Below are 13,134 nucleotides of genomic sequence, written 5' to 3'. Positions count from 1 at the left end.
CTCAGTGGTCCCAGGGGTCAATGGGGCAATCCCGGGGTGGTCCCACAGGTCAATGAGGGGGTCAATGGGGTGATCCCAAGGTGGTCCCAAGGTAGTCCCAGGGGTCAGTGGGGTGGTCCCAAGGTGGTCCCAAGGTAGTCCCGGGGATCAATGGGGTGGTCCCAGGGTTGTCCCAGGGGTCAATGCAGGATCTATGGATGGTCCCAAGGTAGTCCCACAGTGGTCCCAGGGGTCAATGGGGCAATCCCACGGTGGTCCCCCGGTGGCCCCACAGTAGCCCCCGGTGGCCGGCCCCGCTCAGGAGCAGCAGTACAGGTCGAGGTCGTTGAGGCCGGTGTCGTCGCCGCCGCGCTGGGGGGGCTCCAGGCGCGTGCGCAGCCCGCAGACCCCGGCCCCCGGCGGGCACGGCAGGCTCCAGTTGCCCCAGGTGCCCTGGGGGCCACCGCGGCCCTCCAGCACCGAGCCCCCCGAGCAGATGGCGGCCATGGCGTTGGCCGCCGTGTCGTCCCACAGCCCCCGCGGCGCCTCCACGCGCAGCCGGAACGACACCAGGCGCTGGCCCGGCGGGCACGACTCCGGCCGGTCCCAGGAGCCGCGGCTACCGGGAGGGGAGACGCGCTGGTCACGGGGGGAAACGGGGGGGAAAAAACCCCCCAGAAACTCCCCGGGGTGAGGGATGAGGGGAGGGACATGGAGGTGGCCATGGAAGGGTTTTGGTGGCCATGGAAGGGTTTTGGTGGCCATGGTTGGGTTGAGGTGGCCATGGTTGTCTTGGGTTGGCCATGGTTGGGTGATGGTGGCCATGGAAGGGTTGTGGTGGCCATGGTGGGGTTTTGGTGGCCAGGGTTGTGTTTTGGTGGCCTTGGTTGGGTTGGGGTGGCCATGGTGGGGTTTTGGTGGCCATGGAAGGGTTTTGGTGGCCGTGGTTGGTTGGGGTGGCCGTGGTTGGGTCGTGGTGGCCATGGAAGGGTTGTGGTGGCCAGGATTTGGTTGTGGTGGCCATGGTTGGGTTGGGGTGGCCATGGTGGGGTTTTGGTGGCCATGGAAGGGTCGTGGTGGCCATGGTTGGGTTGAGGTGGCCATGGAAGGGTTGTGGTGGCCATGGTTGGGTTGTGGTGGCCATGGTTGAGTTGGGTTGGTCAGGGTTGAGTTGTGGTGGCCTTGGTTGGGTTGGGGTGGCCATGGTGGGGTTTTGGTGGCCATGGTTGGGTTGAGGTGGCCATGGAAGGGTTGTGTTAGCCATGGTTGAGTTGGGGAGGTCAGGTTTGGATCTTGGTGGTCATTTTTGGGTTGTGGTGACCATGGTTGGGTTTTGGTGGCCATGGGGTGATTCTGGTTGTCCTGGGGTGATTCTGGTGGCCCTGGGGTTGTTCTGGTGGCCCCGGGGTGATTTTGGTGGCCATGGTTATGTTCTAGTGGCCCCAGGGTTATTCTGGTGGCCCTGGGGTTGTTTTGGTGGCCCCGGGGTTGTTCTGGTGGCCCCAGGGTTATTCTGGTGGCCCTGGGGTTGTTTTGGTGGCCCCTAGGTTGTTCTGGTGGCCCCAGGGTGATTCTGGTGGCCCTGGGGTTGTTTTGGTGGCCCTGGGGTTGTTTTGGTGGCCATGATTGGGTTTTGGTGGCCCTGGGGTTGTTTTGGTGGCCACGGTTGGGTTTGGTGGCCATGGTTGGGTTTTGGTGGCCCCAGGGTTGTTTTGGTGGCCATGGTTGGGTTTTGGTGGCCATGGTTGGGTTTGGTGGCCCCGTGGCTGCCCTGGTTGCAATGGTTGGGTTTGGTGGCCATGGTTGGGTTTTGGTGGCCCCGGGGTTGTTTTGGTGGCCATGGTTGGGTTTTGGTGGCCCCGGGGTTGTTTTGGTGGCCATGGTTGGGTTTTGGTGGCCCCGGGGTTGCTTTGGTGGCCACGGTTGGGGTTGTTGGTGGCCATGGTTGGGTTTGGTGGCCATGGCTGGGTTTTGGTGGCCCCGGGGCTGCCCTGGTGGCCGCCCCCCCCCGCTGCCCCCCGCGGTCACTCACGGCCCCTCGCTGGACGTGGCCTGGCCGCCGCCGTCGCAGAGCAGCCGCACCGCGTTCAGCCCCGTGTCGTCCCCGAAAAACCCCTTGTGGGGCTCCACCTGCCGCGCCACAAAATGTCCCCAAACCGTCCCCAAACTGTCACCTGTGTCCCCAAATGTCACCTGTGTCCCCAAATGTCACCTCCAATGTCCCTAAAATCCCCACAGCACCACCCCAATCCCCCCAATGTCCCCAATGACCCCAATGTCCCAAATGTCCCAAATTCTCCCACTGTCCCCAATCCCCCCAATCCCCCCAATGTCCCCAATGTCCCCAATGTCCCCCAATGTCCCCAATCCCCCCAATGTCCCCAATGTCCCCAATCCCCCCAGTGCCCCCAATGTCCCCCAGTGTCCCCAATGACCACAGTGTCCACAATCCCCTCAATGTCCCCAATGTCCCCAGTGTCCCCGATCCCCCAATGTCTCCAATCCCCCCAGTGTCCTCAATGTCCCCAGTGTCCCCAATGTCCCCAATGTCCCCAATATCCCCAATGTCCCCAATATCCCCAATGTCCCCAGTGTCCCCAATGTCTCCAATGTCCCCCAATGTCCCTCTGTCCCCTCTGTCCCCAGTGTCCCCAGTGTCCCCGATCCCCCAATGTCCCCAATCTCCCCCAATGTCCCCAATGCCCCAAGTGAACACCCCCAATGTCCCCAGTGTCCCCAGTGTCCCCCAATGTCCCCAACTGCTGCCCCCAATGTCCCCAGTGTCCCTCTGTCCCCAATGTCCCCTGTCCCCTCAGTGTCCCTCTGTCCCCCTGTCCCCAATGTCCCTCTGTCCCCCTGTCCCTGTCCCACCTTCAGCTGGAATCCTCTGGCGAACGCTCTCCCCGGGCAGAACTCGGGCTCTCCCCAGTTCCCCCAGTTCCCCCCGTTCTCCACCGACAGCGTCGCTGTGGGGTCAGCGCTGCCCCAGCCCCGCGCCGGGGGCGCCACCAGCGCCACCAGCGCCACCAGCGCCACCCAGGGCCGCGGGGACAGAGCCATGGCAGAGCCACCCCCCCGGGGACACCGCGGGATTTATAACCGAGCACAGGGGACAGCGACCGCGGGGACACGGCTGGGAGGGACTGGGGGGGACTGGGGGGGACTGGGGGGGGACTGGGAGGGACTGGGAGGGTCTGGGGGGAACTGGGGGGGACTGGGAGGGACTGGGGGGTACTGGGAGGGGATTGGGGGGAACTGGGGGGGGACTGGGAGGGTCTGGGGGGGTACTGGGGGGATACTGGGAGGGACTGGGGGGGACTGGGAGGGTCTGGGGGCCACTGGGAGGAACTGGGAGGGACTGGGATGGACTGGGAGGGCACTGGGGGCACTGGGAGGGGGCTGAGGGGAATGGGAAGGGAACTGGGAGAGAATGAGACGGGAATGGGAGGGACTGGGACACACTGGGCGTGAACTGGGAGCACCGGGTTGTACTGGGCTGTACTGGGATCACTGGGAGTACTGGTTTGTACTGGAAGTACTGGTTTGTACTGGGATCACTGGTTTGTACTGGGATTACTGGGAGCACTGGTCTGTACTGGGAGCACTGGGATCACTGGGCTGTACTGGGATCACTGGGTTGTACTGGTTTGTACTGGGATTACTGGGAGCACTGGTCTGTACTGGGATCACTGGGCTGTACTGGGATCACTGGGCTGTACTGGTTTGTACTGGGATTACTGGGGCACTGGTCTGTACTGGGAACACTGGGGGAATGACCCAGGGGACATCGTGGGGTGGCCCCGTCATTGTCCCCTGTCCCCTCCCCCACCCTGTCCCCTCCCGGCGACGTCACCGCCACCGCCCCCCCTCCCATTGGCTGCTCGTCCCCCCGCCCCCCCCATTTGGGGACATTTTGGGGACACCGCGGAACCCTCCCCCGAACACGTGACACTGAACTGGGACAGACTGGGACGAACTGGGAGTTTATTGAGTTCCACCCGGCCCCGGGGCGGGGACACCCTGGGGACACTCTGGGGACATCCAGACCCCCCCTGTCCCCATGGGTGGGGTCCATGGAACCTTTGGGGACACCTTGGGGACAGTCTGGGGACACCTGGACCCTCCGTGTCCCCATGGAGGAACCCAGGGACACCCTGGGGACACTTTGGTGACACGGGGAACACTTTAGGGACACCTTGGGGACACTTTGGGGACAACCAGACCCCCCTGTCCCCATGGAGGAATCCAGAGACACCTTGGGGACACTTTGGGGACACCTAAAACACACCTGGGGACACTTTGGGGACACCCAGACCCCCGTGTCCCTATAGAGGCATCCAGGGACACCCTGGGGACACCTTGGGGACACTTTAGGAACACTTTATGTACAGTTTGGTGACACTTTAGGAACACCTTGGTGACACTTCGGTGACACTCTCATGACACTCTGGGGACACCCAGACCCCCTTGTCCCTACAGAGGCATCCAGGGACACCTTGGGGACACTGTGGTGACACCTTGGGGACACTCCAAGGACACTCTGGTGACACTTCAGGAACACTTTATGTACACTTTGGTGACACCTTGGGGACACTTTAGGGACACCTTGGTGACACCCTGGTGGCACTGTGCTGTCCCCGCTGTCACTGCCCCCCCTCCTGCGCCCCGTTGGCTTTGAAGGCGGCACTGGTGGCACTGGTGGCACTGGTGGCGCTGGTGGCAGCGCCGGTGGCAGCCACGCCCCCCTGGGGACTGTCCCCCGCCTCCCCCTTGGGCGAGGCGCCGCTGGCGCTCGGGGACAGCTGGGGGGCGGCGCTGGGGACAGGGGCGGTGGCGCTGGCAGTGCCACCCTTGCTGTCCCCGGCGGGGGGCAGGGACACCACGATGTATTTCTGCACGGCGCTGGGGACGCCGGCGGGGACGCTGGTGGCCCCGGGGGCGGCGCTGGTGGCCCCGGGCGCTGGCACCAGCTTGACCAGCGGCTGCACGGCGCTGGGGACACTGGGGACCGTGCTGGTGACAGGGGAGGTGGCGCTGGGGGCGGGGGAGGTGCTCAGGGTGATCACCTGGGGACACGGGGGACAGGGGTGGCACTGGGGGGGCACCGTGGAAATGCCACCTCAGTGTCACAAATTGTCACCTCGTTGTCCTGTCATTGTCGCCCCACTGTCGCTTGTTGACACTCAAATGTCACCTCGTTGTCACCTCATTGCCACCCCCTTGTCCTTTCACTGTCACACCATTGTCATCCCGCTGTCAGCCCAATGCCACCAATCCCCCCATGTCCCCCCAATGTCCCCATGTCCCCAATGTCCCCAATCCCCCTCCAATGTCCCCCATGTCCCCACCCCGCCCCAATGACCCAAATGTCCCCAGTGTCCCCCCAATGTCCCATGTCCCAGTGTCCACATGTCCCCCCACTGTCCACGTCCCCCCAATGTCCCCCATCCCCCTCCCGTGTCCCCACTGTCCCCACTGTCCCCAGTGTCCCCCCCTGTCCCCTGTCCCCTACCTGCTGCCCGGCGCTGCTGGCCGAGGACATGACGATGAACTGGGGGGCGGTGACGGCTGCGTGGGGGTCCCGGGGCGGCCCGAGGGCAGGGAGGGGACGGGGACGGGGACAGGGACGGGCAGGGCGATGGCGCTGGGGACCTTGATGATGCTGGGGGGGGCGCGGGGGGGCGCCCGGAGCCGGCGGGGCCTGGGACAGCGTCAGCGTGGGGCGGGGCTGCGGGACAGGGACAGTCAGGGACAGCGGGGACACCGGGGGGATTGGGGACATTGGGGACACTGGGGACACTGGGGACATTGGGGGGATTGGGGACACTGGGGATACTGGGGGGATTGGGGACACTGGGGGGATTGGGATATGGGGGACATGGGGGGATTGGGGACACTGGGGACATTGGGGAACTGGGGACACTGGGGGGATTGGGGACATGGGGGGACTGGGGACATGGGGACACTGGGGACATTGGGGACACTGGGGACATTGGGGACATTGGGGGGATTGGGGAGATTGGGGACATTGGGGACACTGGGGACACTGGGGACACACACAGGACACACATCGGGAACACGTTGGGGACACAAGTCCCAGGAAGGGGACACATGCAGCAGGACCCCCCAGGGTGACCACAAACCCTCACCCGCCCCCAGCCCTGGTGTCACCTCCCCCAATGTCCCCAACATCCCCGATCCCCCAGTGTCCCCAATCCCCCCAGTGTCCCCAATCCCCCCAGTGTCCCCAATCTCCCCATTCCCCCCAGTGTCCCCCATTCCCCCGCTGTCCCCGCTGTCCCCGGTGCCACCTGGGTGATGGTCAGCGTGGTCCTGTTGACCTGCTGCGCCTGCAGCGCCGCCTGCGCCCGCGCCTTCACCACGTGCGAGCACAGCAGCGCCCCCAGGTACCCGAAATCCGCCCGGAACGCCTCGGGGCTGTCGGGGGGCGCGCGGGCCTTGGCCAGCACGGGGGCACAGTGCTTCTGGGGGGACATGGGGACAGCATTGGGGACACTGGGATATCCCAGCACGGGGGCACAGTGCTTCTGGGGGGACATTGGGGACATGGGGACAGCATTGGGGACACTGGGATATCCCAGCACGGGGGCACAGTGCTTCTGGGGGGACATGGGGACAGCAGGGTGACACTGGGGACACTGGGATATCCCAGCACGGGGGCACAGTGCTTCTGGGGGGACATGGGGACAGCAGAGTGACACTGGGGACCCTGGGATATCCCAGCACGGGGGCACAGTGCTGCTGTGGGGACACAGGGGGACACACCTTGTTCCCTTCATGTCCCCAACCCTCCAGTGTCCTCAGTCCCCCCAAGTGTCCCCCCAATGTCCCCCAGTGTCTCCAGTGTCCCCCTGTCCTTGTCCCTGCCCCGTCCTTCACCAGCAGCAGGCTCTGCACGTGGTCCCCAGTGTCCCCAGTCCCCCCAGTGTCCCAGTGTCCCCAGTCCCTCCCCAGTGTCCCCAACTTTCCCTCCCCAGTGTCCCCAGTCCCTCTCCCAGTGTCCCCACTCCTCCCCAGTGTCCCCAGTGCCATCCCCAGTGTCCCCAATCCCCCCAGTGTCCCCAGTGTCCCCAGTGTCCCCTCTCTCACCAGCAGGAGGCTCTGCACGTGGTCCCCAGTGTCCCCAATCCCCCAGTCCCCCCAATGTCCCCCGAGTGTCCCCTCCCTCACCAGCAGCAGGCTCTGCACGTGGTCCCCAGTGCCCCCAGTGTCCCCAGTGTCCCCACCGTCCCCCCAGTGTCCCCAGTGTCCCCTCCCTCACCAGCAGCAGGCTCTGCACGTGGTCGGCCCCGATGCGGTCGATGGTGCTCACCACCGGCCCTTCCAGAATGTTCCGCACGCGCTCGCCCTCGGCCGGGAGCCGCGGCAGGATCAGGGTCTTGATCACCTGAGGAGGGACACGGGGACATGGGGACACTGGGGGGACATTGGGGACACTGGGGGGATTGGGGACACTGGGGGGATTGGGGACATTGGGGGGATTGGGGACATTGGAGGACATTGGGGGACATTGGGGACACTGGGGGGATTGGGGACATTGGGGGACATTGGGGACACTGGGGGGATTGGGGACATTGGGGGACATTGGGGGACATTGGGGGGACATTGGGGACACTGGGGGGATTGGGGACATTGGGGGACATTGGGGACGTAACACAGGTGACACACACGGGTGACACAGATGACACTCAGGTGACACAGGTGAGACTCAGGCGACACACAGGTAACACTCAGGTAACACAGGTGAGACACTCAACAGGTGACACACAGGTGGCACTTAGGTGACATTCAGGTGACACTCAGGTGACAGAGGTGTGATACTCAGGTGACACTCAGGTGACACTCAGATGCCACAGGTGTCCCCAGGTGACACACAGGTGACCCTCAGGTGACACAGGTGTGATACTCAAGTGACACAGGTGACACCTAGGTGACATTAATGGCACTCAGGTGTCCCCAGGTGCCACTCACGTCGTGTCCCAGCTCGGCCAGCCCCGCGATGGAGCCGTACCGCGTCGTCCAGGGCGTCTTGTCATCGACCCAGCTCTGGGGGGGACACAGAGACCCCAAATCAAAATTACAGACCCCAAATCACACCCCAAACCACAAATTACAGACCCCAAACCCCAAATCACACCCCAAACCACAAATTACAGACCCCAAACCCCAAATCACACCTCAAATCAAAATTACAGACCCCAAATCACACCCCAAATCAAACCCCAAATCACACCCCAAACCCAAAACCCCAAATCACACCTCAAATCAAAATTACAGACCCCAAACCCCAAATTACACCCCAAATTACACCCCAAATTACACCCCAAATCAAAATTACAGACCCCAAAACACAAATCACACTCCAAACCACAAATTTCAGACCCCAAATCAAACCCAAACCCAAAACCCCAAATCACAAACCCCAAACCCCAAACCCAAAAAACCCCAAACCCCAAACCCCAAATCACAAACCCCAATTTTTTTACCCAACTCTTCCATTTTTAACCCCAAAATCCCCATTTTTCGCTCTAAAATCCCCATTTTTTCACCGAATTTTCCCGTTTTTTTTCCCCCAAATTCCCGTTTCCTGCCCCGGCTCTGACCCTGGTGAAGGTCTTGGTGATCCTGCTCTGGATGTTGTTGGTGGTGGTGCTGAAGTTCTTGCACACCTGCGCCACCAGGCGCGCGGCGAAGTCGCGCAGGGCCCAGTGGTTGTCGACGTCGGGGCGCAGGCAGAGCTGGCGGCTGACGATGCACGTCATGACAGCGGGGATCAGCTCGTGCAGCTGGGACAGGGGACATTGGGGACATCATTGGGGACATGAGGACATTGGGGACATCATTGGGGACACAGGGACAGGCAGAGCTGGCGGCTGACGATGCACGTCATGACAGCGGGGATCAGCTCGTGCAGCTGGGACAGGGGGACATTGGGGACATGGGGACATTGGGGACACAGGGACAGGCAGAGCTGGCGGCTGACGATGCACGTCATGACAGCGGGGATCAGCTCGTGCAGCTGGGGACAGGGACAGACAGGGGACATTGGGGACATTGGGGACATCATTGGGGACATGACTGGGGACATTGGGGACATCATTGGGGACACAGGGACAGGCAGAGCTGGCGGCTGACGATGCACGTCATGACAGCGGGGATCAGCTCGTGCAGCTGGGACAGGGGGACATTGGGGACATGGGGACATGGGGACATCAGGGACCTCGGGGACATTGGGGCATGGGGCATGGGGACACTGGGACATCACTGGGGACATCACTGGGGACATTTAGGGACACTTGGGGACAGCTTCAGGACACATTTGGGACATTTGAGGACGCATGTGGGACATCCTGGGACACTCAGGGACAGGTTTGAGACACTTGAGGACACTTTGGTGACACTCAGGTGACATTAATGACACTCAGGTGACACCCAGGTGACACCCAGGTGTGGCACTCAGGTGGCACTCAGGTGACACCCAGGTGTGGCACTCCCGTATTTCTCCAAGTGTGGGGTTGTCCATCAGGGACAGGAAGTTTCAGGAGGTGACAGGTGTGACACACAGATTACACAGGTGACATTAATGACACACAGGTGACACTCAGGTGACACAGGTGACATTAATGACACTCAGGTGACACAGGTGACACTCATGACACTCAGGTGACACCCAGGTGTGTCACTCACGTATTTCTCCAGGTACAGGGTGGGGTTGTCCATCAGAGCCTTCACCATCCTCATCAGGTAAATGAGCAGCGCCAGGTTGTTCTGAACCACGTTCACCCGCACCTGGGGACAGGGACAGGGGACACTGAGGGGACAATGGGGACACTGAGGGGACAATGGGGACACTGAGGGGACACTGAGGGGACAATGGGGACAGCCAGGGGACACTGAGGGGACACTGAGGGGACAATGGAGACACTGAGGGGACACTGAGGGGACACTGAGGGGACAGGGACAGTGGGGACACTGAGGGGACACTGAGGGGACACTGAGGGGACACTGAGGGGACACTGAGGGGACAGGGGACAGCCAGAGGACACTGAGGGGACACTGAGGGGACAGAGGACAGCCAGGGGACACTGAGGGGACACTGAGGGGACACTGAGGAGACAGGGACAGTGGGGACACTGAGGGGACAATGGGGACAGGGGACAGCCAGGGGACACTGAGGGGACAATGGAGACACTGAGGGGACACTGAGGGGACACTGAGGGGACACTGAGGGGACACTGAGGGGACAATGGGGACAGCCAGGGGACACTGAGGGGACACTGAGGGGACACTGAGGGGACAATGGGGACACTGAGGGGACACTGAGGGGACAATGGGGACAGCCAGGAGACACTGAGGGGACAGCCCCAGGGTTTTGGGCAGGATTTTGGGGTGAATTCCCAGGGTTCTGGGGCAGGATTTTGGGGTGAATTCCCAGGGTTTTGGGCAGGATTTTGGGGTGAATTCCCAGGGTTTAGCGTCAGGATTTTGGGGTGAATTCCCAGAGTTTTGGGGCAGGGTTTTGGGGTGAATTCCCAGGGTTTAGGGTCAGGACTTTAGGGTGAATTCCCAGGGTTTTGGGGCAGGGTTTTGGGGTGAATTCCCAGGGTTTTGGGGCAGGGTTTAGGGTCAGGATTTTGGGGTGAATTCCCAGGGTTTTGGGTCAGGATTTTGGGGTGAATTCCCACGGTTTAGGGTCAGGATTTTGGGTTGAATTCCCAGGGTTTTGGGCAGGATTTTGGGGTGAATTCCCAGGGTTTTGGGCAGGATTTTGGGGTGAATTCCCAGGGTTTTGGGGCAGGGTTTTGGGGTGAATTCCCAGGGTTTTGGGCAGGGTTTAGGGTCAGGATTTTGGGGTGAATTCCCAGGGTTTAGGGTCAGGATTTTGGGGTGAATTCCCAGGGTCTAGGGTCAGGATTTTGGGGTGAATTCCCAGGGTTTAGGGTCAGGATTTTGGGGTGAATTCCCAGGGTTTTGGGGCAGGATTTAGGGTCAGGATTTTGGGGTGAATTCCCAGGGTTTAGGGTCAGGATTTTGGGGTGAATTCCCAGGGTTTTGGGCAGGATTTTGGGGTGAATTCCCAGGGTTTTGGGGCAGGATTTAGGGTCAGGATTTTGGGGTGAATTCCCAGGGTTTAGGGTCAGGATTTTGGGGTGAATTCCCAGGGTTTAGGGTCAGGATTTTGGGGTGAATTCCCAGGGTTTAGGGTCAGGATTTTGGGGTGAATTCCCAGGGTTTTGGGGCAGGGTTTTGGGGCAGGATTTTGGGGTGAATTCCCAGGGTTTAGGGTCAGGATTTTGGGGTGAATTCCCAGGGTTTTGGGGCAGGGTTTTGGGGTGAATTCCCAGGGTTTTGGGCAGAATTTTGGGGTGAATTCCCAGGGTTTTGGGGCAGGGTTTTGGGCAGGATTTTGGGGTGAATTCCCAGGGTTTTGGGTCTCTCACCCCCTCGGAGATGAAGGTGCTGAAGCGTGGCAGCATCTGGTACAGCCCAGGGTCAGTGGCGATGCTCTGGAGAGCTTCCTGTGGGACAGGGACAGAGGGGACAACGTTGGGGACATTGTGGGGACATTGGGGACATTGGGGGGGTAGCTTTGGAGTGATTTCGGGGGATTTTTAGAATTTTTAGGGTATTTTTAAGAGATTTTTTTTTTTAATTTTTTAGGAATTTTTGGGGTGATTTATAGGAATTTTTAGGGGATTTTTTTGGGGATGATTTTGGGGTTTTTGGGGTGACTCACAGCCCGTTTGGCCTCGCAGGACCCCACGCAGGCCTCGGTGATCTCCTTGTAGTAGAGCTGCTGCTCCACCGAGAGCTCGTGGACGCTGCGCGGCTTCAGCCGCAGGGGGGGCGCCTCCAGCAGGGGGGGCTTCTTCTCCTTCCCTTTTTTGGGGATCCCAAAATATCCCAAGATACCCCTGAGCACCCCAGAATCAGCCTCAGCACCCCAAAATTGCCCTGAGACCCCCAAATCCCCCCAAATTCTGACTGGGTTTCCTCAAATCCTGCTGGTTTACCACCCCCATCCAGCAGGGGGCGCTGCTTCTCTTTCCGTTTTTTTTGGGGATTCCCAAAATCTCAGGGGCGCCTCAAAATATCCCCAAAATCACCCTGAGAACCCTAAAATCTCATTGAGCGCCCCAAAATCTTCTTAAACCACCCCAAACCCCTCAGTTTTCCCCTCAAATCACCCAAAATCCCACCCAAAATCCCCCAAATTTCAGAAAATTTCCCTTCAAACCTCCCAAAATTCCCTTCAAGACCCCCCCAGAATCCCCCTAAATTGCCCCGAAATCCCCCAAATTCCTCTTAAACCACCCCAAAATTCCCCTCAAACCTCCCCAAATCCTCCCCAAATCCCCCCAAATCCCCTTTAAGCCACCCCAGAATCCCCCTCCTCACCTTTTCCATCGCCCCCAGCCCCTCCTGGCCCCTTGGATTTCGGGGTCCCCTCCTCCTCCTGCCCGGGCTTGGCCGATTTCAGGGGTTCAGTGGCCTCGGCCTTCTGCTGCTCCTTGGGGGCTGGGGGCAAAAAAGGGGTCAGGGGACCCCAAAATCCCCTGGGGGGCCCCAAAAACGGGGTCAGGGGGCCCCAAAATCCCCTGGGGGGCCCCAAAAACAGGGTCAGGGGGCCCAAAAATGGGGTCAGGGGAGTCAAAAATCCTCTGGGGGGCCCCAAAAATGGGGTCAGGGAAGTCAAAAATCCTCTGGGGGGCCCCAAAAATGGGGTCAGGGGCCCCAAAAATGGGGTCAGGGGAGTCAAAAATCCTCTGGGGGGCCCCAAAAATGGGGTCAGGGGAGTCAAAAATCCTCTGGGGGGCCCCAAAAATGGGGTCAGGGGCCCCAAAAACGGGGTCAGGGGGCCCCAAAATCCCCTGGGGGGCCCCAAAAACGGGGTCAGGGGGCCCCAAAAATGGGGTCAGGGGAGTCAAAAATCCTCTGGGGGGCCCCAAAAACGGGGTCAGGGGGCCCCAAAAATGGGGTCAGGGGGCCCCAAAATCCTCTGGGGGGGCCCAAAAATGGGGTCAGGGGGCCCCAAAATCCCCTGGGGGGCCCCAAAAATGGGGTCAGGGGCCCCAAAAATGGGGTCAGGGGGCCCCAAAATCCTCTGGGGGGCCCCAAAAATGGGGTCAGGGG

General features: G+C 61.0%; 2 protein-coding genes across 2 annotated transcripts in view; one reads left to right on the top strand and one right to left on the bottom strand.

Annotated features, from left to right (window-relative positions):
* Positions 1-13,134, top strand: part of PSMC4 (proteasome 26S subunit, ATPase 4) — a 68,704-nt gene that overhangs the window by 29,470 nt on the left and 26,100 nt on the right. The window lies entirely within an intron of this gene.
* LOC130263332 (transcription initiation factor TFIID subunit 6-like) overlaps positions 4,344-13,134 on the bottom strand; it is a 10,511-nt gene continuing 1,720 nt past the window's right edge. The window contains 12 exon segments of the mRNA XM_056510839.1: positions 4,344-5,045; positions 5,492-5,532; positions 5,535-5,649; positions 5,651-5,707; positions 6,291-6,464; positions 7,262-7,387; positions 7,972-8,046; positions 8,604-8,786; positions 9,688-9,789; positions 11,442-11,519; positions 11,738-11,880; positions 12,400-12,557. Coding sequence (XP_056366814.1) covers positions 4,623-5,045; positions 5,492-5,532; positions 5,535-5,649; positions 5,651-5,707; positions 6,291-6,464; positions 7,262-7,387; positions 7,972-8,046; positions 8,604-8,786; positions 9,688-9,789; positions 11,442-11,519; positions 11,738-11,880; positions 12,400-12,557 — 1,675 coding nt within the window. The 3' untranslated portion in view covers positions 4,344-4,622.

Source organism: Oenanthe melanoleuca, chromosome 25 (assembly GCF_029582105.1).
Source record: "Oenanthe melanoleuca isolate GR-GAL-2019-014 chromosome 25, OMel1.0, whole genome shotgun sequence".
Taxonomy (NCBI): domain Eukaryota; kingdom Metazoa; phylum Chordata; class Aves; order Passeriformes; family Muscicapidae; genus Oenanthe; species Oenanthe melanoleuca.
This window is presented reverse-complemented; position numbering and strand designations above follow the sequence as displayed.